At 39.6% G+C, this 27,123-nt stretch overlaps 1 protein-coding gene across 2 annotated transcripts in view; it reads left to right on the forward strand.

Moving 5' to 3' along the window:
* Positions 1–27,123, forward strand: part of PTPRG (protein tyrosine phosphatase receptor type G) — a 678,048-nt gene that overhangs the window by 466,629 nt on the left and 184,296 nt on the right. For both annotated transcript variants that reach the window (XM_040994746.1, XM_040994747.1), the window contains exon 5: positions 12,446–12,541. In XM_040994746.1, coding sequence (XP_040850680.1) covers positions 12,446–12,541 — 96 coding nt within the window. The remainder of the gene's footprint in view (positions 1–12,445; positions 12,542–27,123) is intronic.

Here is a 27,123-nt window from a genome sequence, read left to right on the forward strand (position 1 = left end):
TACCCTCCCTTCTCTGGAGCAGTGCTGGGAGTATGTTTTTTGTTATTTTCTTTTTTTCTATTCTTTTTGTTCTCATTTCAAAGGGATTTTTGTCTGTCGATAAGCTATTATTTAGAGCTGGTAAGTATTTTAAATTGTGAGACAACAAACACTTTTGTAAGCCACATTGTAATCTGCGCCCCTCCCCAGAGAAAATAGTGTGCCTGGTATTGTTTTTTATTGTTCAAGTCTTTGCCTGCCTGCCCTAGTTCTGTTGTATTTGTGCAATAGATCTGTAAATATTGTGTTTTATGCCATTTTAAAAATCAAATGTGGTCACCCTGCATTTATTTTGTATTTTGACATTCTGTATTACTAATGCATCTTTCAGAACTTAAGGAAAAACTTATTTATTTGAAAGAAAGAGAGGTGTGATTGACATTTTCTGCTGGGTATGTGCCAATTGACCGTCATAGAGGTGGGCCAGGCTGAAGCCAGCAGCTAGAAATTCCCCGTGGATCTTCCCTGTCAGTGGAGGGGATCCTGATACTGGAGCCATCATATTTTGCATCCTGGGGAGCACATTAGCAAGGAGCTGAATGGACAGTAGAGGTAGGACTAGGTCCACGTCAGAGGGTCACCTGCCGTCTCATACCGCAGTGCCTGTCCTTTGTCTTTAAGAACTTATAACGCTAGCGCCTATTGATCAATGTCCCCACGTACTTTGTAAGTTTATTTCACTAGTTCTCCTCCCTATTATGCACATCAAGTGTTTCCTCCCTCTACCAACAGTGATGCAGCATAGGTAATTGTGCATCTCAGAAAGCTATCAGCACGTGTTCAAGGGCGAAACCATGACAGTTTTTCTAATGGAAGTGGTAGATACCATCTAGTGCACACAAGTACAGCCTTGGGCTGAATTTCAGGGGATATGCAGCTTGTTGGAAATTAAATTCATAGCTTCTACAATTTTTCCCCCTCAAGCAACTTCCTATTAAATGATAGAGGATAACCTGGGGAACAGATACGTTTTTTAGAGAGCAGATGTTCAAGGGTGAGTGTATGTTGCAGTGGTTAACCTACCACTTGGGGCACCAACACCTGTATCAAAATGTCTCAGTCTCCGTCCCAGCTCTTCTTTCATGTCCCTCACGCATGCCCTGGGAGAGAACAGACAATGGCTAAAATGCTTCCGTGGAAGATCCACTTGGAGTTCTTGGTTCCTGGCTTAGACTTGGCCCCGCCCCAGTTGCAGACATTTGGGTGGTGAACCACCTGAAGGAAGATGGCTGTCTCTTTCTGTCCTACCTTTTAGATAAATCAAATAAACAAGAAAATAAATAATAATAAATAAAGAATGGATGTTCTAGAACAATTTATCTCTCATCTTAAAAGGGCCTCCTTATGGAGACTGTCCTGGCAGACGGTATGGAATGAATGTCTAAGACTCAGAAGCATGTAGGAGTGCACCCAGGGCATTTCATATCTGTTCTCAGAAGAGTTTGGAATCAACCATTATTTTCTGGATGTGATGATCTTCAGCTACATAGGGCAAAATGCAGTTTTATGGGTAATAGGTATTATGGTACACATGTTCAAGAAACTTCAGCTAGAATATGGGGCGGGGGATAGTGCAACCAATTGTATACCTGTGTTAATTTTATTTAGCTTAGTTGCAAATGTATATAATCATCATTTCCTCCTAAAACCTATAATGGAATAGGCAATGCAATATAGAAAGTGAGGAAAAAACTGTAATGGGAACTTTGGGTAAGTAAGTAACAAATAAACTCTATTTCAGGTTTCTTGTATTTCAAAATGGGAGACATATTGCTGATTCCTAGTTGGTTTTGAATGATTTATAACCTTTTATTTGTGGTTGAGTGTTGCAGTCTATGTTGTCATGGAAATTCTATTGAATTTATAGGTCCATTTATCCAAAATGATTTTCCAGACTTCATTTCATGGTGAATCATGTGGCTGTTACTCCCAAGTACAAAGCAATTTCTGAAAAGTTTCATATTACAAAGGGCACAAACACTGCAGCGGTTACTTTCCTGTTTTTGAAATACAAATGAGTTCCAGATGTACCTAGGGCCCCTTCCTCCTCCACAGTATCCAAGGAATAAAGCTCCACTGCATTTCAGAACTAACCTTACATATAAAATAGCTACCCATAGAAGGAAACATTGTTTTAATAGGAGCAAACATGATCATTACAGTAACCTCAGGAATAGGTAAAAGCCACCTGGAAGTCACTAGCTTTGTGGATAGGCACCAAATTGGCATTCTTCACACCTCTGTGAAACAAGCTGCTTCTTCCCAACTCTGAGTTCAGTAGCAATGGCAAAAGGGAAGACAAAAAAGAGCTTTGCCATGTCCACTGACAGGGCCTCGTGTACATCAGAATTTGTGCCACACAACTGACAGTCCAGGCAGGGTAATTTCTCTGTTGAATTGGGCTGCCTTGTGTATTGTAAAATGTTTAGCAGCATCTCAGGCCCCCTGCCAACTCCATGCCAGTAGCATGCCCTCCAAGAATGACAAGTAAAAAGGGCTCAAGACATGGCCAAGTTTCCAATGCATTGCAAAACCAACCCCAGAGTGAGAACCAGTGTCCTGGCAACTACTGGCTAGGATCCTAGAGAGAAATAAATAGATTTCATTGCTAGTGGGAATTCTGGTTGGGAAGTTGTATAATAGAGGAACTTCAGTGTGGCTTTTGCCATAGAATGCTTATGTTTAAATCTCAGCTGTATTTACTTGTTAGACAAGATCCAGTGTCTGCAGCCAGTGTTGTGGCCTGCTGGATTAAGCTGATGCTTGCAATGCAAACAACCCACATAGGATCACCAGTTTATACCCAGGCTGTTTGTGCTTCTGATCCAGTTTCCTGCTAACGCACCCTGGAAAGAAGTGGGAATTGGTGCAGATTCTTGGGCTCCTGCCACCCACTCATGGTTGGGACCTGTGTGACCATGAGAGTATTGGTCTGTAACAATCCTGGCCATTGTGGTCATTTGAGAAGTGAACCAGCATATGAAAGATCTCCTTGTATCTCTCTCTCTCTTGCTCCCTGTCTCTCGCCTTTCAAGTAAGCAAAATGTTTTTGTGCGGTTTTAAAAAAAATATATTTATTTTGTTTCTATTAGAAAGCAGATTTACAGAGAGAAGAAGAGACAAAGATCTTGCCTCTCTTGGTTTATTAACTCCCCAAGTAGCCACAAAGGCTGGAACTGAGCCAATTCAAAACCAGGAGCCATGAGCTTCTTCTTGGTCTCCTATGCAACTGCAGGGTCCCAAAGCTTTGGGCTGTTCTCCACTGCCTTCCTAGGTCACAGTCAGGGAGCTGGATAGGAAATGAAGTAAGCTGGGATAGGAACCAGTACCCATGTGGGGATCTCAGCGCGTGCAATGTGAGGATTTAGCCACTGGACCGAGCCCACAAAATGATTTATGAAGAAATCTAATATGTGCACCTTAAGCCCTTTTTTTATGAAATAGGAAAAAAAAATAACAGCTGCTCTCTCTGATCACCAACAGAAAGTGATGGTAATGAAGGAAGAAATTAATTGATAGAAAATATTGTTAAGAATTTAGATTCATTGAACCAGCCCTCCCAGAGTGCTTCACAGATGAGGCTGCTTAGCTGTGTTTGCAGTGTCTGCCCTGGAAAAGGGATGAGCGGAGCAGGGCTTGTGTCAGTTCATTTTTATGGGTGCTAAGCTGGAATGATTCTACACACTTTCGGTTATATGTCACAGTAGCTTGCTCTGTCAAGTAGGAATTCCTGTCTTGTTATAGCCCCAGGTTTTTTTAGAATAGCCAGTGTCAAGTTGAATGCATGCAGAAGAGTGACACATGCTTGGCCCTGTCCTTTTGTTACGTGAGAAGTCAGTACTTTTGATCATTCTCATTTCAAAAATCAGTTATGCTTGTAATGTTTAGAGTCACTATAGAAGTATCATGTACAAAGAAGAAAATTGACAGATGGCTGCATGGCTCAGGCTTGTGTTGGACACACCAGGTCAGATGCCGCTTGTGTGTCTGAGTCCCAGCACCATTTTTTTGTAGCTTACTGCTGATGTGCACCAAGGGAGGCAGCAGGGGCTAGCTCAAGTAAATAGTTACCTATCTCCTCCAGGAAACATCTAGAATGTGTTCCTGGCACCTGCCTTTGGCCTGGCCTAGCCCAAGCAATTCGTGACTGAACCAGTTTATGTGAAATCTCCATCTTTCTGTCTCAGTCTGTCTGAGATAGGAATGAATAATTTTTATATAAATTAACTTTTAAAAGCATACATTTATTTTTTTTTATTTGAAAGGCAATTCTAAAGAGAGTGAGTTCTTTCATCTGCTGATTCACTCCCCAAATGGATGCAACAGCCAGGCTGGGCCAGCCTGAAGCAGGAACCCGGAAATTGAATGTGAGAGCTCAAGCTCTCGGGGCATCATCCACTACCTTCTAAGGCACATTGGTAGGGAACTGGACCAGAAGTAGAGCATCTGGGCCGTGATAATGCCCATGTGGGATGCTGGTATTACAACCATTGTCTCACAGTATACCACAGTGCCCCACAATACTAGCCCAATTAATCTTTTTTTATAAAGAAAAGTGTGTACCCCAAGAAATATTCATACCTTTGTGACCAGCTAGTGCCCAGATTAAAAATGTGATTTGTATGCATGCCCAGTGATTCTTCTCTAACTACTGCCCACTGGGGTAACTGTGGGTCTAAGGCATAATTGCATGATTTTTCTTGTTTTCTACTTCATTCCAATGGGATCATACAATACATTCTTTTCCTTTTGTAGTATGTCTGGCTTATTTGGTTCAGATTTGTTTGTGAGGGTTGTCTATATTATCAATTGTGGCTGTGGTACATTGTTAGGAATCCTATTAAGTGACTGTCACCGTTTGTCTTTCCATTCCAATATCAGCATTTGGGGAGGCTCCAGTTTGGAGGTATTGCATGTCTAGTCTTTTGCTCATTACTTTGTATTCTCCCCTCATTTCTTCCCTTTTCTCCTCCTTTACCTGAACGTATTTACAACTTGCCGTGTGCCAGACAAGTGTTTTGAGTTACTGCATTTAATCCTCAGGAAAACCTGGCTACATGTTTTTTTAGTTGGTTTACACAGTGAAACATAAAGGTTCAGACTGTACCCAACTCTCACCTGGTCACACAGCTATTCAGTGGGAGAGCTACAGCTTATTGCTTTCTATAATGGCTGAACAAATAGCCAGATAGTAAACCAACACCCTTTCCTTCCAAACCAAAGCTGAACTATAAGAAATAGATCTTGATTCTTGTATGGAAGACCCCTGAGAATCTGACCTTTTTGTCATTACCAGGAGCTTGAACTCTGGGATGAGAAGCACAATCAAATAATTTTTTGATTAGTCAAATGCATAGTCAGTGAATGAATAGTCCTATAATACATTGCTCCAGAGAGCAATAAATAAATTGTCGACATTGTCCTAGTACCTGTGTGTGTGAAACGTGAATTTTGCTCCAAAAAACAAAGTTGTTGTGAAAAGTAGTTTATGATAATTCTAAATTCCTGAAAAGGGGAAAAAACAAACTGAAATGATTAAAGATTAGTGCTTTCTGTGATTAATGATACAGTACAAAGCAAAACAAAATGTTTATTAAATGCTATGTTGTGTAAGAGATGCTGAATATGTTCTAAAGATAGCTTCAGTGTAACCTATATTTAGTTTGCATGTACGTTTCTTGGCTACACCTTGTGGCATGGCTCAGTGGGAGGCTGGCTGGCCCAGGGAAACTTTTTTCACCTTAATTTACATATTCACTCTAGTCTTAAAGAAACTAATACATAATAACATATACTTAACGATAGAAACACGTTTTTCCATGATTAGTTCTGTGCTAGGGCCAGAGCCTTAAAGTCTGGCTACAGACGTACTTCCTGTTTCTATGTAATGAAACTGTCCAAATTCCAGAATTACGACCTAGTCTGTTGAGAGTCAATTAAGTACAAAATAATTTCAAAATTGGGTTTATTAAGAGTTTATGATACAGAACACTCAATTCCTATATCATCCTGCACAAATGATCCAAATAAGTAGAACCAGTTGATCAGTGATTAGGTCTAGATTGTTCTCCTTCATCTCCATCTCATGCATAATAGAGATAAAGTATTTCCTGTCCACTATCGCATCCCCAGCTGTTGCCTTTCTCCAGGTTATCACCAAGCATGGTTGTTAGAAGAGCACTCCACATCATCTTTTCTGTGATCTTCTGCCTCCTCAGTGATTTTTGATTCTGCTGTCGCCTTTTTAGTCACTCTCTTTTTCTCATCCTGTTTATGTCTCATCCCCATCTGTTCTTTTCTCTAGCTTTTGCCTCTGTGTTCTTCCCCTCTGTTCAAAATTCCCAACAGTATCTTGGAAATGTCTTCTGAATCATTCAGCAGGTTGCCTTTCCACTGAGTTTTCTGTGTGCTGTTTCCTTACTTAATTCATCATGATTTTTTCTTGGGCTGTGTGTGGGGGACGTGTGGGAGAAATATTAATTTTGTTTTTAGAAACAGATGAGCTTTCTAAATCCGCTGAGATGTCACTTGGATTTTCCATTCTAGCCCTGGAAAGAGTTGACTCTTTGCCTCCCTTATTACAATGACCTTAGAACTACGTTTGGTGTAACTGTAACATTAGAGAAAGCTATTCTTGCAGAAATTTCTTTCACCCATTGTCTCTATCAGTTTAGTATTCATTTGATGTACACCTTATTTGACCATGAGCCATTTGTTTCCTTTTGCTTTTTTGTGATATTTTAAGTAAACTTTGGTATTCAAAGGAAGAGTTATGCTTAACTAATGATTGTTTAGTTTTCTTATATGTAGATTGTGTTTTCATCCTTGATATGCCTTACTCACAATAGGAACTAAACCGATATTCTTGCCAACTTGAAAGGAAGCACTGTGATTAATAATGCCTTGATCCCTGCAGTTCTGCATGATTTTTTTCTTAAAATTGAAAATGAAAGGATTTATTTGAAAGGCAGAGATCTTCCAAATGCTTTACTCTCCAGATGCTGACACAAACAGGGCTGTGCCACATGAAGTCAAGAGCCTAGAACCCCACCCAAATCTCCAACATGGGCAGCAGGTACCCAAGTATTGGGGTCACCACCACCTTTTGCCTCCCAAGATGTGTAATAGAAGGAAGTTGATACTTAAGTAGAGTTGGGACCTGACCTCTGGCATTCTACATAATCTAGGGGCTCCCAGCATTTTCACAACTGTGCTACCAAGTACCTGTCCCAGAAAGAATGTTTTTCTATCTCAACTCTACTTTCTTTGCTTCAGAACATTTTAAGTTCTGGAAATGATATATTTTGGAAATCCTTGGTTTTGTTGCCTATAAAATGAAGTTTGTGGTGGTACCTACCACATGACATGTTAATCCTATCACCTGGCCTCAGATAGGCAGTCACTAAATAGAGAAAAGATTTTTGATTTGTTGCTCTCCATTCATTCAACTTAACATGAACATTGATACAGATTGGAAAATAGACATATACATATTTTATAATCAAATTGTAAAAAAAAAAAGTCGTTTTAAGTATACAAGCCAGATTTAAAGAGACGGAAATGGAATTTTGTTGTGACTCTATGTATGACACGCTAGTACCCTGACAACAAACTATTAACTGTATTCACAGAGCTCATTTCTTCTGTGTCTTAATAGCATTGCCATTTGCTAACACCTTTATCTGCGTGCTTGCCAGTTAGTCTTGAAGCTTTGTGTGTTTTATTTTTTCCATGTAAAATGCTATCTTCCTAATATCAGTTTACCAATAATATCATCATGTAGTAATCTTTCACTGAGTCCAGCCAGGCCTGCAGGTGGGGGTGGATGGGCCATCCAGCTCTCAGCCTTGAAAACTTGGGCAGAACTGGTCCCGTGGTTATATCCTGTTGCACACTGGCTATGAGTGAGTTTAGCAGAGTTTCAAAGTAATTGAGTTCTGTGGTTGGAGAGCCAACCACATATCATGGAACTCTGTTAAGGAGATACCTGCTTATACAAAATGGTCTAGTTTTCCTTCTCTTGCGAAGAAGGCCTTAGGTAGAGCAGGGTCACTGACTTTTAAGCTGTATTAGTTTCCTGAAGAGGCAAAATATTCTACTCTATGCATTTTTTTTAAATACTGAATTAAAATTCTTGGGTCTTTACATAACAATTCCCACTAAAAGGAAGCAGGCCTTACTCAAAAACTGACCAATTCTATGCCTGTGGTTAAAAACAACAACAACAACAATGGGAGATGAGCCCCAAGTCAACTTGCCTAATATCTAGGCAGTGTTAAAAACAACATGGTACACATATGGAAAAATACCAGAGGAATTCTTTGGAAAGGTCTCCTATTGGCCATTCAGGAACTATTTGAACATCAAGATAGTATTACTGTGTGGTATAATAATAGATCCAAAAAATAAAAGCACATGCATGAGTTCATATTTATATAAATAAATGAGTAAATAAATGAATAAACCATGGAAAAGGGCAAGCTTTTCTTAGAAATAGCCAGAAACTCACCAATGGATTTTTTGCAGATAACATTTAAGTGATGAGTAGCATGTTTATGTAATCTTTAAAGTACTTTTTCATTACAAAAGAAAAATCCATAACTATACGGTAAAGACACCTGACAGACTCTGCATCGACAAAGTGAAGCAATCACGAACCACCCCACTCCTGGCCACCTTGCTCCGGGGAGCTGCTGTTCAGTCAGCCCTGCAGATAAGAGGTCCACGTTCCACATCCAGGGATGGGAGTTCATTTCCCAGCTCTGGCTTTGACTCCAGCATGCCTGTGAAGCTGTGATGTTAGTTCCAGTGGTTGGGTTTTCTGTCTCCCATGTAGGAATACCTAAGGTGATTTCCTGACTCCTAGCTTCAGCCTTAGCCCAGTCCCACCTATTGTAGGTGTTTGAAGAAGGAACCAACAGATGAAAGCTTGGTCTCTGTTGCTCTGTGTGCTTCTCTGCGCCTCTGAAAAAAAAAAAAGAAAATATTAATACAAAATAAACACCCTCAATGTTGCACAGACTCACATTATGTGGTTTCTGATGCACAGAGCAGACACAGTGGTTCTGCTGTGATAACCTGTTCCAAATGAATATAATCCTTACCTTTAGGAAGACCTCACTTCTGTGAAATAGCTGGCGCCCCACACTTCAAATCATCAGAGTTAAAGAAAGCCACAGATGAGTCGGTGTTCAAGGTGAAAAGTTGGTGGGAGACAGATAAAGAGACAGGAGGACAAAATGTGATGTTTGATCCTTGATTGAATCTTGGACTGAGAACTAAAAATTGACTTTATTTGGGAGCCTGCCAACATTTGAAAATGGACTGTGAATTAGATAATAGTGTTGTGTCAATGTGGAATTCACTCATTTCAATAATTATAGTGTGATTATATAAGATAATGTCCCTATTCTTTGGAAATAATACATTTGAGTATTCAATATTTAAGTATTCAATATTTAAGTATTCATTCTGTTATCTCCTACTTAATCCCAAATGATTGAGGGAAAAAAATGTGTGCACATGCATGCATAGGCAGAGTGAAATGTAAATGATCAGTTGTCCTGATCGCTGGATTTCTCAATTCTTTCTGCCTTTTTGCAACATGGTTCTTCATCACAGAGCTTGCAGTAAAGTAAGCATCACTTGAATTAGCGTTAAGAGAAAGACTATACTTTTTGTTAATAGGTTTCCAATTTCCACTCAAATTTGTCTCATCAATAACAATAAAAAGATGGTAAGTCCAGTTTATTCATCAAAACCTCGTCACCTTATTTACTATCATGTTTTAGGTAGCTTGCTATGTTAACATTGCTCACTGGACTATAACTTGAGAAAAGTAGCCAGGAAAAAAAAAATTGCGTTTCCAAGCCATGCTTCTGTTCTCTTTATGAGACATTTGATTATCGAAATGAGGGGGAGCCATGACTTAAATACATTTTCTGAAAACGCATTTCATTACCAACCCATAAATGAAAATGTCCTTGAAGAGATCTTCCAGTATTTTGTTTCATATGGCATTCAGGTGATGCATTAAATAATGCTGCCTCTGTTTATGAGCCAAAGCAGAAGAAAGTCTTCTGTGAAACTACTTAATTTGAGACCCTGACTTTTAAAAGGAAAGTGAAGTGTAATTTTCTGAATGTACTTCTGGAGTTTCTTTGGTTTGTAGCAATATACTGAAAGCAATTTACGCAGTATTAGGCTGTTTTAATCTGCACCTCATTGAATGGATTTTTCTCCGTGTAAATTCATGATTGTCTAGAGCTGTCCAAACCTAAAGGCAACACATTTGTAAGAAACTGCCAGAATCTGTGGGCACCCCAAGTCTGAATGAAAAGGAATTGCTCAAAGAAAGAAAGTACTCTCAAAGAATGTATGCATTCTATTCCCATCCATTTGGGAACCTTACATTTTACTGAAAGTGTCCTGATGCTTTAGAAATTTTTTTATTTTTTTGTGTGTGTAAGAGGGAGGGAGGGAGGGAGAGAGAGAGAGAGAGAGAGAGAGAGAATGAGAGATTGAGAGAGAGAATCACAACAGCTGGGACCTAATCAGGTGAAAGCTACATCTGAGAACTCAGTTCAAGTCTCACAGCTTTACTCAAACCTGTGGCCTCCCTCGATACCCATTAGCAGGGCTAGAATTGGGGTGGAGTTGGGAGCTGAACACAGACACTCTGATAATGCAAATGTCCCAAGCTGTGTCTTAATTATAGTGCCAAACACTTGTTCCAGAAAGTGTCCTGATTTAAGTGTTTGAGCTACCTGATCTCATCCTGCAAGAAAGAAATATTGCCATGTTCCACGCATCTTAGTCAAAGCTATCATCAATATTATTTTGCTTTGACCTATACTTCAGCTAACTGACTGAGCTTTTTCTGCTGCAAGCTTTTTGTTCAATGTCAAATCTACAGACTCTGTTTTGAGATGTGGTTGCTCAGCCCTTTACATCTTGTCATTTGGAAAAGTTGTAGAAGAGAACTTATAAAATGGGAGATCTGATCTTTCTGTAAGAGTCAATGGAGTTACATCTTTCTAGAAATGTTTTATAATCTGTTTTAAAGATTTATTTGTATATTCTAAAACTAAGGAATCAGAGAGAGATATGTACACCTGCAAGGAGAAAGGGAGAGAGATTTTCTGGGCACTCATTCTCCCCTCAAATGCCAGCAACTGTTCGGGTTAGACCAGGATGAAGCTAGGAATCAGGAGCTTCATCTGGGAATGCCAAGTGGGTGGCAGGGAGCCCAGTCCTTGGGCCATCATCTGCTGCCTCCAAGACTCATCAGCAGGACGCTAGCTTGGAAGCAGAGTAACCAGGACTGTAGCCGTCTTCCCCATCAGTGACAACCTGGCACTCCACAGTGCTTGCCCCTCTCTGGAATTTTTACCTTGTCTTCTAAATGTTACCCTTGACATGGGATGATGACGATAGCAGTATATTGGGTGTTGAGGAGGTCTAGGGATGGTGTTAGATGCTCCTCACTCCACGGACCTGTTTGATCCTTAGCATCACTTTCCTAAGTAGAAATGCTTGACCTTGTTCATGAGAAAGCTGCTGCTCAGAAAGTAGCTGATCTGAAGATTCACAGGAACAAGAGAAACTCAGACCTATCCTTGTTATTAGACGGGTAGGTCCTATACTTTGTGGTTCATTTCTGTTCTCTGATCTTTTTAAATATCAGGGCATTTTCAAACATTAAAACTGTACAATGATTTCAAGTTGATTTAGCTCAACTCTGCTCTTTGGATGGCAGAGTCTAGACAACTGCAAGAGAAGGTATGAAAGTGCCTGGATTTGTAGACTCTGTGGTGTGGAGTTTTGTTCAAGTTAATCACAGCTTTCTAGAGCACAATGTCTTCTGAACTGAGTCCGTGGTAAAAAGGATTAAATGAAATCATGTATGGGATGGTTTTCTACAGATTGTAAAACATCTTATCAACAACATTACATTTATGTGTGGATCTGCTGAATTTGAGCCATTTGGGCTTTTTCTCAAAACTGCTACAATTTCTCTTCATATTCTTGTAAATTAATATGCAAGTTATCTATTAAAATGAGCTCACTTAACTGCTTATAATTACAACATATTCACAGAATCTCAACATGTTCACGGAAACTCATACTGTACTACTTTAAGCAGTAAGTAGGCCTTCGTATTATTTCTTCTAGGTGGCACAAATGTGTGGTAGTTATGTGAGAAGGTGTAACATTCTACCACACATGTGTGGGTGAAATGATAAGCTGTTGGAGGTGTGCTTTCCAATACTTTAGCAAAGGAAAAATAGGGGGAGATATAATTTTGAGCAAATCTTGCTGGGGAATTTGGCCCCATTATACCACTCACTACTTTGGTGGAGGGCAGGAAATTTTGCTCATGCATGTTTAAATTTTTCTTTTACAGATGCAGATTTTCTTTTACAATCCAGACGACTTTGACAGCTTTCAGACTGCCATTTCAGAGAATAGAATAATTGGAGCCATGGCCATATTTTTTCAAGTAAGTTAACAGTGGCTGAAGTGCTTTAGCCAGTGAGTTCTCCGAATATATTTATATATTTTTGTCAATTCACCAAATTGTTCCATGTTTAATGAATGCATCTGTTTTTTAGTTCACACCTGTCTCAGTGAAAGATATTTCATATTGTCTAATGTGTGATTTAAAATGTAAATAAGTATGTTTAGAAACATAATGAAAATTTTTGCATGAATTATTCTGATTTTATTGCTACTTGACTGGTGCACAGATTGAAGAACACATTTATCATCGAAGTTACTTCACTGCTGAAGCGATTTGAGCAGGTTCCTTCAGCATATTAAGAAGCTGATGTTTTTTTAAAAAGGTGATTTTATTTGAACCAACTGTAAAATTTGACATTACTTGCAACTAGATAAATAGCACCAGTCACTTCTCTAAAGAGACCCCCTTTTCTTTCAATTCCAGAAATCCCCATGGTAACTGAAGTTGTTGGTAAAACTATTTTTCAAGTTATCATGTCTGTGAACTCCCATCCTTGATTTCTCTCTCCCTCAATGTACCTATGCTGATGAGTGTTTTTACAGCTCAGTTGTTGATTTTACACAAAGAAGCAAATCTTGGATTCTTCATTAGTTCTACTTTCCATGTTTTTAGTAAGTCAGACTAATTTAAACTGTTGGTTGGCGAGGGTCTTGATTAACTTGCCTGTGGGGGACATGGTAGTTTGTTGTGTAGAAGGTAACCTGACTAGTTGATAGGCATGTGATTTCTGTTTCAACCTTAAAGTTTACTTTTAAGACTGTATACAGGTGTTCGTTTTACTCGTCAGTCATTGTCAGAAAATGGTGTCTTCCTGACAATTCAAAGGAACGTCAGTGACATCAAAACCAAACTCAGCACTTCATACAGTGCTTGAGTCACTGCTTGGAATGCAAGAGTGCCTGGGTTCAAGTACCTGCTCTACTCTGGAATCCAGCTTCCTGTTAATGTGCATGCATCCTGGAAGGCTTAAGTACATAGATCCCTGCCACCTATGTGTGCGAGTCAACTCACATTCCTGTTTCCTAGCATTAGCTTCCTGCTCTTCCCTGCTGTAAGCATTTGAGGATAAGATGAGCAGAGGGAAGATCTTTCTCTCTCTCTCTCTCTCCCCCCAACATAGACTTTCAACATCAAGCTCTATGAGCCGACTTCTTTGTCCTTGAGACAGTTCTGTTCTTTTTGGAGTATGTTAATTTCAGTGCCCTTTCTAACTGGTGACACATGATTGACAATTCTCTTCATTTCTTATCTCATCCTTTTAACCGCCCTGCTTCCCTTTTCTTTGCTGGGATAAAGGCTCAATTGGATGATTATATGTGGGAATTTGAAAAGCCTAATATTCTACCTAATGTCAGAAATCACAAGAAGAGTGGTCAGGGCTCATTGTGCATTGGTTTTCAAGTGGTGAGTTCTGACCTGCTATTTGGCTGTAAGATCATTTCAGTAAGGCCTGAACAGCATTTTAAAAATAATGAAATAAAAGAACAGTACATGACAGTGAAGGAAAGGCATATTAAATTGTATCACATGCAATAAGGATAAATACTTCTGTAGAACACTTTTCATTGTTCATACACAGTAATACACACTTGGATGTGTACTGAGTATGATGTAGGCTGTGTTATCTGTAGGTAATGGTAAGACATTCTGAAAATTGTTTATAGTGTATTGGGCTGATCTCCCATTGTTTTTCAGTACATATCCTTTTGCTGATTACATTCATGAACCACAGTACAAGATAAGATTGTAAGAGCTTATTCGCTGGAATAAAAAATACTTGCTTTTGAATCCCCTTCTTATGCTTAACAACTGCATAATGATGAGTTGTTATTTAAACTTTCCATCCTTAGTTTCCATTCTTTTTTATGAAATGAAAATCACCACCAGTATACCAGGACTGTAGGAATGATTAATTACCAAGTAGGTACTTGGTAAATGCCACATCATATTTATCTGCGCTCATCCACCTGTTTCTGTGGATTGGAGACCCCCTGATGTGCATGTCTTCTTTTCCATGGACAGAGGTGGATTCCAGTATTTCTGGGAAACTGCTTCTTTTCTGGCTGGAGGTCTTGTGCTTCTAAGCTATGACTAATTTGCCTCTGGCAACAGTAGGATCCTATGAAAGAGTGGTTGGCATTTCCCATTCACCTGGATAGCCTCTCAGAGTCCTATACACATCCAGCCTCTCATGGGACTAGACCTCACCTCTGTTGTACCCATGTATGTAGATCAACCATGCTCTGCTTTGTAGAGCACCTTTCCTGTTGGAAAGTAAATGTTTAAAATTTTTTTTATGAAAGGACTAGTTCACAGCATGCTGTATCTGAATACTATCTGTTGTTGTGGCTCTGTAAACTCGGTTTAAATGTAAGAGCAATGAATCTTAAACAAGCCAGACATGTTGGTATGCAAACCACCAAAAACACCTCGGTGGGAAGTCTGGGTTTTGAGTTTTTAAAGTATTTCTGGGACACGGGTCCTACTCACAGACAAGGAAATTTGATGTGCAGTTCATTTGTTAGATCCCTTTCTAAATTTTGGCTTCCTATCCTGTCGACATAAAATAAAGCTCAGATAGTAAAAAATAGAATGGCATTTTATTTAGTTAGCAGCTGTGTTGAGCTGCTTCCTTTGTTTTCCTTACAATTCCACATGTGTGTTTATACTTTGGAGTTCACAATGTGTCATGTAACGGAAAGAAAAAAGTGTTATTGTTATTTTAATTTGGCAGTCTCCTTAGATCCTGTATTTTGAGATCTTTGTCTTTTGAATTTTTCTATGGGAATGATAAATTCAAGAGTTTGGAATTTATCTCCCCAAATAATCACATAAATCTTGTTACATATTCCAAATTCAGACCTAGCCTTTCTCATTTCAATATTGAAGAATTATTTGTATCTATTAAATACAAATTACAGTGCCAGGAGTGTTTGCTACATTAAATATAATAAACACAGTTCATCCTCTGTCCTGAATATTGTCACTGTTGCAATCCCAATGACAATGCCTAACAGAGATGAACAGAAAGGCTTCTCTTCTGGTAGGGAGACTGTCACACCCAGTGCTCATAAACCACATACTCAGCATCCAGAATAGCACAGTGCAAGTGACCCACAAGTGCATGCCTAGGGAAAGTTAAGTTGCACCCAGATATTGTTACTCTTGATGCTGGCTCATTCCACATTCCAGAAAAGTGTTCATACCCCTTCAGGTTTTCATTGCCTCTGCCTGTTCTGGGTAAGGTTGACTGTTTGCCTTTGCAGTTGTTAGACCTGAAGAAGTTCACAGTGTTGCTGAAACAAGTACAAATGCAGCAGGCACACATTTGACAAAAAAAAAAAAAAAGTGTTGGCCTTCCCTAGTCCACTGTGGCACACTGCCATGATTTGTGGAAACTGCACGGTGTTTCCAGTTCTTTGGTTCGTTATGGAGGCTTTGACATAGAAAGTATTAGTGGTTATCTCTACTTTGGTTTGGAAGGCGTATGCATTGCCATTGGAAGGGTCTCCAACCTAGCTTATCCATTTGTTCATGTCAGCGTGATCTTAGCTTCACTATTTTCTGGTGTTGATCTGACGTGAATACCTAGAAAATAGTAGAAGTAAGTACCATACTGTTTTAAGATAGTCTTTTGTTCTGATTTCACCCTGAAGGGATTATGTGCTTAAACCTGTAACAGGTAACAAAACTTAGGTTTGCATTAGATCGAATCTGTGGAATGATTAGGCAGTTTGTGGAAGGATGCTTTGTTGTTATAATAATCTACAATCACACTTAATTTTCTTAAATTTGAGTTTACAAAATACCCAGCACTCAGAGTGACCTTTCCTTTAGTTAGAAGTGTATTTTAACAATTTTTTTCAACATCAGAAAAAATTTTCACGGACACATACAAATTGTACAGATTGATGGGGCACTATGTGCTATTTCAGTAGGTGTGTATATTGTATAATATGCCATCGGGGACACATTGCTTTCTTCAAACGTCCAACATTTCTTTAGGCTGAAAACGCTGAACATCCTATCTTCCAGTTGTTTTTCAACACAGAAATATATGATCCATTGCCCATTGTCACCCTGCTGAGCAACGAAATTGCAGAGTTTCTTACTCCTGCCTAACTGTGTTAGTGCCTGTTTATCAACCTTTCCCCATGCCTTACTGCTCACTTCCTTCCGCAGCTTCTCCTAACACTGTTGCAGTTTTGACTTCAAACCTCATTGTTAGACTCCATGTTTGAAAAATACCCTGTGACGGTTATCCCTCTGCATTTGGTTGAATTCACTTAACATAGCGACCTTCAGGTACACCCTTGTTGTTACATCTGACAAGTTGTCAATCTCCCTATGGCTGAGTAAGAGCTGAATCAGAGGTGGAGCAGCCAGGACTCTAACATCTGTATGGGATGCCGAGGTGTACTCTGGTATGCCGCAGCACAGGCTGCAGATACAGGGATCTCTGAGAACATCTGTATGTGGAAACTTCTGTAACATTCTGACCAGCTTCCTTTTAGGATGAAACCTCTGAATCTTCTCACCAATCACAAAGATATAGTTGTGAAACTGTGTTTATCCTAAGACCCAGTCAATAGGTGTATTTTTTATACAGTTAGATTATGAGTTCATCTGACATACACACATATATATTATAAGTTGACTTTCTTAAAGGTGTTTCTTTTTGCATCTTATACAAATCAGTTGAGATTTCCTCATTTAATGTGAGCAGTTCTTCCACTGGGACAGTTGTACGAGTATACTTTTTTTCCCATTGTCTCTGAAATTCTACCCGGAGTGTGACTGTAGTCATTTCGTTTTCCCTGAGGTGTACACAGGCAGTTGCCTCCTTTCATTTCTGCCCTTATTTCATGGTTGCAAGGAAACTTCAGAACTCAAATGTTGCGCAAGTTGCTAACCCATTCTTTATATCATGTCGGTGCTACAGACGGCTTAATTATTTTTCTCCATCTGGAGAGGCTTAGTAATTAAATGAAATGGCAGCACCTGAGATTATTTATAGACATTAAGAAGTCAGGAGGAGTTCTTGATGACTCATCCATCCATGGCCAGCGAGGAAGCCTGTTTCCCCCACTCCCCCAGAATTGCACCTCACCACCCTCCCTCCCCCAAGCAGAGGTAGAGGATTTGTCCTTGCTTTGACCCCTGGTGACTATTTTATCTTGTATGAAAGCTGTTGTTTTACTTGCTTCCGTCTGCCTTTGCACACTGAGGGTTGAGAATTTTATTCATTCATCCTCTTGCATGTGGCTCACACTGTGGCTTGATAGTGTAAATATTGAATGGAATTTAGACTCTGTAATCGCAATTGGAAAGGAGCACACAGACAGCCTTTTTCATTGCCTCTGCCTGTATTTTCTTCCCAGGGTCCCTCCACGGTAGATAATGGGTTTGCTTCTTTTTGTTTTGGTACACCTCTATGTGTGTTTCTTTGCTTTTTCTTACTCTATTGGTTCTTTGCATGCCTATGTTTTTTTTCTCCCTTTTTCCCCTGTTTTCTCCTTCATGTTCTCTAACTGAACAAAATGGTGAGATTTCTCACTTATTTATTCATTCAGGTACTCATTTGCTAACTCGTTTATTCATTCTGCATTATTTATTAAGCACCTTCACTGTACCGTGCTACATGAAAATTGCAAATATCCTTCGAATTGTGTCCTGCCCTCACAGTAATTGAGAAGCTTAAGGTTTGAAAAGGGCTGGCTGTTGAATTCTTTTCATAACGTGGTACTATTTCCTCGCTGGGAGGTAGGGAAGAAGAGATCCAGAGATGAGATCAGGCAGCTGCCTTACCAAGAGTGAAACTTAGAAAACTGTGTTAGGTAAAATCTCAAAATGATGTATAGCTCACTTTAGAATGCAGTGTGACTAGTTCGAAATTTTAAGAGTTGGCTTCCTCTCGCTCTTTCTTATTCCCTCTACTCTTCTACCAAGCCAGCCACTAATTAGGTTTAAATCCTTGCTTTTATTCATGATGACTTCAATCTTGTTTTTTTTAACCATTCCCAATGAGGGTTTTTTTCCCCATTTTTTTTAAATAAAATTTCTATCATTTATAGGTATTTCAAATTTTTTACTTCATCACTGGTTCTGGTGGCAATATAGAAAAAGGGGCTTACAAGAGAGAGAACACATTAGTAGTTTTTCAATGTACCAACTCCCCCGTCTCAAAAAACTCTGAAAACATGTCAGTTTCTATAAGAGAGTGGTTGTAGCTTGTTTAAGATTTCCTTTTTAGGGTGCTTTTCAGGATAATTGTAATGAACTAGCAAATTTCTTAGTTTATCCCTGTCCAGTTGGTGCTATTTAAATACCATCCTTCTCACATTTTCCACATCCTTGGTTTTAGCCAGTTATAAGTTCAATCCTTTCACTTCATTACCTAGAAGTACGATTTCAGAATGTTTTGGGTTGATTAAGATGACTTTTTTAATACACACACAAAAATTAAAATACATATGTTCCAATTAAGCTATTTTAACAGCTAATTGATTTCCGAGGACTTATCATTAAATGAAGGCCAGAGTCGCTCTTAACATTCAGATGCAATTTTGGAATAGATTTGTGGATGTACAACATTGAATTTATAGCCTATCAGGTGTTTCCACTGCAGCTCCTGTCTGCAAATGGCCTGTAATTCAAATTTCCTCTTAGTTGGCATTACAGAGGACTATTTAATTATTGGTGAAGCATTACATAATTAAGAGACTTAGTTCTTTGAATGTGTCCATGTGAAAATCTATTTTAATTAAATCACTACACTTCAAGGACAGTATCAAGTACTGTGTTTCTGTGTATCGTTGAGTGAGAATGTAGAATTATTTTGGGCATTAGTTCTATTAAGTCATAGAATCAAATTGTCATAGCCCTCAGAGAAGATCTTAGGCCCTCTGGAATGACCTATGGCAGGTGTGGCTCTCTGAATGGCTATATGATTGACCACAGAACCATAAGTCCTTGCAATTTAGCAAGGTGAGAATTGGAGTTTTGCAACCCCCCAACTCATTGTTTTGTTTTTCCCAAATATGATCTCCCTGGAGTGTGATCCAGTCACAATACTTAGCTGATTGGGTTCCTTGGGAGAACTATATCTGTAAAATATATAACACTCAGAGTTTCAAAGTGAATTGCAATTCTTCTTACTCCACCACTCCTGTCCCAGATAAACACGCAGAAAAGATGTTTCTAAAAGCAATACAAACAGTACAACTAAAATAACCATTTATTCAGAACCTAATCCATGCAAACTGTGAGTAACAAAATGTTTACTGTGTATTATCTTGCTTACTCCTCATCAGGACCTAAGTATTATTGTCTCTATTTTACAAATGTAGAAGCTGAAATGTGGAGATGTCTCCTATATACATTACTCACAATTACCCAGATCAGTAAATGCTGGAGACTGCATTTCAACAGTAACTATATTGCCTAGATAGGAAAATTGAGTTTCCTATTGAAGAAGGAAATTGGAAAACTACATGTCATTCATTCCAGTTAGCGTCGTGTTTCTGTGTTTTAGGCCCTCCCTTAATTTTGCTGGATTTTGAAGAGTTCATTTCTTCTAGCTGAAAATTATTAATTTTTTTAACCATAGTTAAAACCTTTGATCGTAAACTTTTCTGCAGTTCTGTGCCTGTAATTATTTTATGGATTTGATGACAGCTTTTGTCTTTCGCTTCCTCCCTTTTATGTAAAAGCTATAAAGAGTATTGAATGAGTGGCATGGCTAGATAAGGATACTGTCAGGGAATGAAGCAAAGATTTAAGTGGTCATTTATTAACTTTTATGGCTGGTTCTCATGGGTGGAAGGAAAGACAGTTGGCTCCCCACAGGATAGGTGACCATCTCTGGAGACACTTGGTTGTGACAACTGGGGCAAAGGTTCTACTGGCATCTAGTGAATAGAGACCTTCCATGTTGTCAGACATGGTACACAACACAGGAGACTTCTATCACAAAATTAACAGGCCCCAAATCTCAGTGAAAACTTGAGGTTGAGAAACCCTGCTTTAAGATTTACTAAGTGGTTAAGGGGATGGTAATGTTTTAATTGCAGTAGAACGGGTTGATACTGGTTGCCTGGATTATACCGCAGGCTAATGGTCATAGCAGTTATTAAAAATAACTGCTGGTCCTAGAAATCCTGTAGTCCCTGACTGAACACTGTGATTCCAGCAGCAAGTAGAGATTTCATTTGCCATGGGTTTTAATTTTGACATATTTAAGGGCATCGAAAGTTCGCCTGTGTGCGTGTGAATTGAAGAGCCCACATAGGCATTTGTTCTAGACAGAGCAATGATTTTTTAAATCAAACACCAATTTAACAGAATATTCACATGAATACTGACAAGTAAACAAAGGTAACAGCATGAACAAATGCCTTTGAACTTAAAGCAGGGAGCCCTACTAGGAGAAACTTATAGAGGTTCCCTTATGCAGGTTACAGGACAGGCTGCCTGTGCAAATCACAGCCCTAACTGTTCCCAGTTGGAGTAGGATTTGTCCTTCTGCAGTTTTCCACCAGTTTCTCCTGCATAACTTTGAAGTCTCTTATTGTCCCCTCTGAAATCTTTTTACTATCTAGCCATCTTAAGCATTGAAAGTGAGAGCTACTTACTATTATTGATTCATATGATTTCCAGTATTGTCTTCCTGAGGGCCTACTGCATAAAATTGCCTATTTCCAAAGAAGCTTATAATTCTCTTTTGGTTTTGCATGTAGCATTTATGTAGTAACCACTTTTTATTTTCTCCATCTATGATATTTCAGTATATATATATGGCTATGTCTGAATTTATCAAAAACCTAGAACTTTCTGTTTCTTAGTCTGATATGGATAATGCCTATTTATCTCTGAGTTCCCTTGAAATAAAAACCAGAAGATTTATTTGAAATTCAGTGAGGAAGAGAGAGAAGGAGATGCAAAAAGAAAAAAGATCTCCTGTTGCTGGTTCATTCCTGATGGTCAGGACTGGACCTGGCTAACGGTGGAACCCTGAACTTCATCCAGAGCTCCCCCAAGGATGTCAGTAACCCACATACTTAGGCATCTTCCAGTGCCTTTCCAGGTAAAACAGCAGTCAGCTGGACTGGAAGTAGAACAGCCTAAACTCTAGTGCTGGCACTGCAGGTAGCAGCTTAACCCACTGGGCCATCAGACCCCATTCACGCCCCTAGAATATCCTTATGACCATACCCATGCAGCAGAGACCAGTTTGCACAGATACTTCCAAATTGTTGGAGATCCATTTAATTCATTTTATATGATTTGATAGGAAATCTGGAAGAAGGTTAATTTTGTTTATCCTTGTGTGCTAATTAACTGAATAGAATACCTGACACTGGATGATGTGTGAAGAAAGTAATTTTACTTGGCTCATCATTCTGGTGTATGCAAGTCTAGATATCATAGAATATATATTTGCTGATGCCTGCTGGCCACATCACAGCATAATGGATGCCATCACATGGTTAGAGAAGATGTGAGAGTGGGGGAAATCTAGGCTCATTGTTTCATAACTTATTTTCCTGTGAACAAATTCACTCCTTTCAGACCCATGTTAGTCCCTTCATGAGGGCAGTCATGACCTACTTACCACCAACAAGGCTACACCTGCTCTAAGTTCCAACACCTTTCATTGCAGGAGATTGGGGGCAGGCATTTGGCGCAGGAACCTTTGGAGACAAGCGAAAGCCAGACAGTAGCACCCTGTGTGGTTTGCTTTGATGTCCTCCATATTCCTCTTTTACTTTTAACACCTTTGTCTTTTGTTTTTAAGAATTATTTATTTTTATTGGAAAGTTAGATATACAGAGCCAATGAGAGACAAAGAGGAAGATCTTCCATCCAATGATTCACTCCCCAAATGGCCACAATGGGACCAGACTGAGCTGATCCAAAGCCAAGAGCCTGGAGCCTCTTCTGGTTCTCCTACACAGGTGCAGGGTCCCAAGACTTTGGGCTGTCTTCAACCGCTTTCCCAGGCCACAAGCAGCGGTCTGGATGGGAGTTGGGGCCCCCAGGATTAGAACCAGTGACCATATGGGATCCCAGCACATCCAAGGCAAGGAACATAGCCTCTATGCTACTGTACTGGGTCCAACACCTCCGTCTTGATGACAATTTTTGCCAACTAAAGTATTTTTTCAAGAAAGGAGCTTCTGTATTTTGTGAGGGATTAGATGATTCAGTTGATTAGGAGAACATACATATTAGAAATAGTTTATTCTAAAAACCTTTCAGTATCACCTATAAGCAACCAAGTATGGCATAGAAGAAGGTGCAGTAGCAGCCCTCATCATTTGATAACCTGCTTAGGTGTCTTTTGGGAAAATTATTAGTATCAAATCCCTATTTTAGATTTCATGGAAGCTGTAAAAAAAATATCCAGGCATGGACTAACCCAGACACATTTGTGTAGCAGATTCTGCTTTTCTTAACTCCTTGATTTCTTTGTGTGTTATGCGTTTATTTTAAGTGAACATGAACTGAGTGTATCAACATTATAAATAAAATGGAAGAAATTGTTTGAACTTTGTAGGGCGTTGTCAACCCTGTTTCTTGGAGGATCATTTTAAATCTGGTTATATAACCTGATTATGTAATAGCTCTCTTATTATTTATCTAAATGAATTTTGTGATGGTTGCCTCAAAGACAGTGATTTATCTCTTCAATTGGGGAAATCTGAGGCTTCATTTATGGGGCTTGTTGATCCATGTTACTTAGCATTTGCAATATTGTCCGTGGTAGGTTGGCATCCTTATACGCTGTTCTAATGTGGTTTCAGTGAATAATTGTTATTTTTAGGCACTTTCCAAAGGTAGCTTCCAGGCACTAGTTCTATTTTCTGAAAAAAAGAAAGAAAAGCTGAGCTGATTACAGGTTTTGGTGCCAGATGCTTTGGAAATGCAAGCAGCTAACTGATAGAAAGCCTATTGCTAAGTGTCCTGGGACAGGGCAGAGATGTTTAAGGGTCATGTCAGAATGAGAAGCCCCAGCTGCCTTCCATTTTTCTCTTTTCATGGCAATCAGCCAAAATGTTTATGAGTCCACCATCCATGTTTTTAATTCTGCCACTAAAAGGTGTCCTCATCCCTCTAAAACAGATCAGCAGATAGAGGACCAAGTTTGATGAAGAGAAACTTACAATGTCAAATTCTCTCTCAATATAAACAGTAATAAAAATCACAATAGGTGGTATTTATGCACTCTGCCCCCGGGATACATCCTTTTCCAGTTCTTTGAAGCAGTCTCCATGCATTACCATTTTTAATGTGCCTAGCGACTCTCTGAGAAGGAGTTTCCAGTTCCCGAAAAATCCCTGGGTTCAGTGTCCCTTTGATGATGAGATCAATGTCCTAGGTTTTAGAGGGAGGCATTGTGCTGAAATCTGATACGCCACGTAGTGACATTCCTTTGAACAAATCTACATAGTCCACCTCCACCATAATTCCTCTGCCCATAAAATCTGATTGATTTGTTGTAAACTTCAAATGAGATAATGTATATGAAGGTATTATGGAGAACTCTTTGCTGCACTCTATAAAAATCATTAAAATACTAATTTTGATGAGGGCAATTAGCAGTGACTTCAGTTGAAATAAAAGGGAACAGTTTGAATCATTACTTTCCCCTTCCTGAAGCTTGGCCCAGAACGTGCACACTGAAGTACCCATAAAGCTGCCATACGTCAAACACGCCGCGCATCCCCTGCCCACTTGTGTGTTTGGTGGAAGGTACTGCACATCTCTGATTGCCTTGGCTCTGAGACAAGGTCTTAAGTGGTTGTTATCAGTGCTATAACTTGCTAATTCAGTAACCAAATTCCCCTTTCCTCAAGGAGCATCTACAGGTCTGTCTGAGTGCTGTAAAGAGGAGCTTTGAGTAATTAGTCATAGCACCTTGAGCAGTGAAATATTTAATTGAAGGAAAGGAAGTAACTCAGGGATGTGGAGCCAGGCTGTTGGCAGGTGGGGCTGAAGCCATTTGGAAGGCATAGTTTGCCGTAAGATTTTCCCTTGGACTCTGAGGAACTGTTCTATTCTTACTAGACCATTCCTCTCCAGGGGCAAGGTTGTAAAGCAGGAATCCATTATGTGGCTTTGTCTGTTTTGGAACTGTACCAAATGTACCAAAATGTACCAAATGTACTGAAACTCTACAATGGGAGTCCCTATTTGTGTTTATTGGTTAGAAACAATGCAGTCTTCATCAGATTGTAATCACTGGAGACTTAAAAATACTATGGCATATGAATGATTGCCCAACCTGGCAACTAATTTCATTAATCCTGGTGTTTGATTTGGAGAGAAGGTGGGAGTGGAATGTGGCACTTAATGTTCCTTTGTGCATTCTAGCACTTTGGGGTCTGGGTCCCCACTAGCCTAAAGGTACAGGATTACCCCTTACACATACCCTTCCTTCACCTTTCTGGCTTTTCTCTTGCCTTTGTTTCCTTTGCAAAGTTGTGGAGCCACAATGATGTCTGCTAGTCGGTGGGCTTGCTGCGTACACAGTGTTCATGTCATTGAATGAATCACGGATCTTGACTTCATGGAATTTCCTCCTCCACACCACCCCCCCATCCATTTGACTCCACTTCACATCTCTAAGCTCTCAAGACAGGAACTGTTTCTTGTTGGGCTTTTGTGTTCTCAATGTCTACCCCAAATATATGTAGTGAAAATAAGAATCACTTTTTAATGCCAGCCTGATGAAGAAGAAAATGGACTGTCAATCCAGATAGCTTAATTGAAGTACAGTTCTGCCCTGTAAGCCTCAGTCAGTTTCACTCCATCTTTCTTCACCTTGGTTTCTTCATCTGGAAAATGGGTTAATTATCAGAGCTGCCTGAAACTGTTGGTCTAAGGTTTGCATTCATGAATACCAGTGGAACAGACAAATGTTAGACTCATTGTTTTTAGCGTTAGTACCTTATGTCATATAGCCAGCAATAAAAATTAATGATCAGGTACAATAGTTGTGCACGGGATAGATTAAGCCGGCTTCTGAGTGACAAGCGGGATTTGTGGTGTATTTCCCATGAGTGGCGTTTCCTTCTTTTCTAAACACAGTGATCTAAGAAGGTAGAGAGTAATTGTGCTCTGTCGGGGCCATACATTGGACTGAGTGAACAAATTTTAAGTAATAGGGATGTGAGTTCCCTGCTGGGGTTCAGATGTAATTGTTTTAGGAGGTTACAAACTCTGAGTAGCACTGGTGACATGGCACATCAGGGATGTGTTGTTTATTAGTTTCCCTCCAACCCTGGCAGCTCTCTGCTTAGGCTGTGGACAAGGATTCTTTCAGGTTTTATTCTGGAGCATCTAGTTTTCTTGAGAAAAAATGTTTTTAATTCCTAAGACTTACGATCCTCTCTCCTGCCCCTTCCAGAGGAAGAGCATTTAGATTTCTCTTTTCATTTTATGGTGTATGGTTCAAGATGCTCTATAGTAAGAAGTGTGCTACTCTGTTGATGTCCTCCTTTGTTTTGTTATCAGAAACACTTATTTTTTTGCTGAGATTCTTGCATAGTAGTTGAGATGTTGTTTGGGATGCCTGCCTCGCCTGTTGGAGTGCCTTTGGTTGAGTCCTCACAATGCTTCCAGTACAACTTTCTACTAATATACACCATGGGGACAACAGCTGATAGCTCAAGTTCTTGGGTCCAACTATTGGGAGTGCTGGTTGGAGTTCCAAGCTCCTGGCTTTGGCCTTGCCCAGCAGTGATTGTTGGAGTCATTTGGAGAGTTAATCAGTAGATGAGAAGTCTCCCTGTGTCTCTGAACCATTCAAATAAATAAGATGAAGATTTTTGTTTTTTAAATACAGTTCAACATGAGTTTAAAAATACTCCTAATGATGGTCTCCTGATCACTTGCCCCTCTGCCTGCTGTATGGTGGATGCTACTCCAATATGAATTAGTCCTCCTGCCTCCTTCCTTGGGGTGATGAGCAAGCAGGGCAGGGCTCACCTCTAGCTGTATATCTGTATCTGATGCTGGAGAAGGAATTGAGTCTAACCCCCCTGGCTTGGATGTGATCTGATCACTGGCAAGAAAACAGTGGAAGGTGCTGAGCTTGCTTTCTTTGAGTGAGCCAGGATTAAGGTGGCCCCAAGCCCTGTTGAGAACATTAATGGTAGGAGGACTGAGGCAGCAAAGTGTACATCGCCTGCAGTATTGTTGCCTTCTGCTATTTCTGGTGAGCCCAGGAGGGAGTATGGGAAAAAGCCAAGCTTGAACCTCCTCTCTTTCTCCTCTCGCCCCTATAAATAACATTAAAGGGGACAGGTTTCTTCTTCTGTTTGTCAGTTCATAGCCGTTATCTCCTCTGATGCCTCAAATCTGTGAATATGAACTTCTCTGAATAACTGACAAATGAAGAAACACAGAAATAAAGTTTTCCATGAAGAAATCAAGGCATATAGGCATTCCATGACTTGCCCAAAACCACACAACCAGAAAATGGTCAATTTGAACTTACGCCTTTCTTCCTTTAGAGGCCATTCCTCCTTTCTCAGCCTCTATACTATGCTGCCTAA

Source organism: Ochotona curzoniae, unplaced genomic scaffold (genome assembly GCF_017591425.1).
Source record: "Ochotona curzoniae isolate NIBS_2020 unplaced genomic scaffold, NIBS_Ocur_1.0 contig_908, whole genome shotgun sequence".
In the NCBI taxonomy this organism is placed as follows: domain Eukaryota; kingdom Metazoa; phylum Chordata; class Mammalia; order Lagomorpha; family Ochotonidae; genus Ochotona; species Ochotona curzoniae.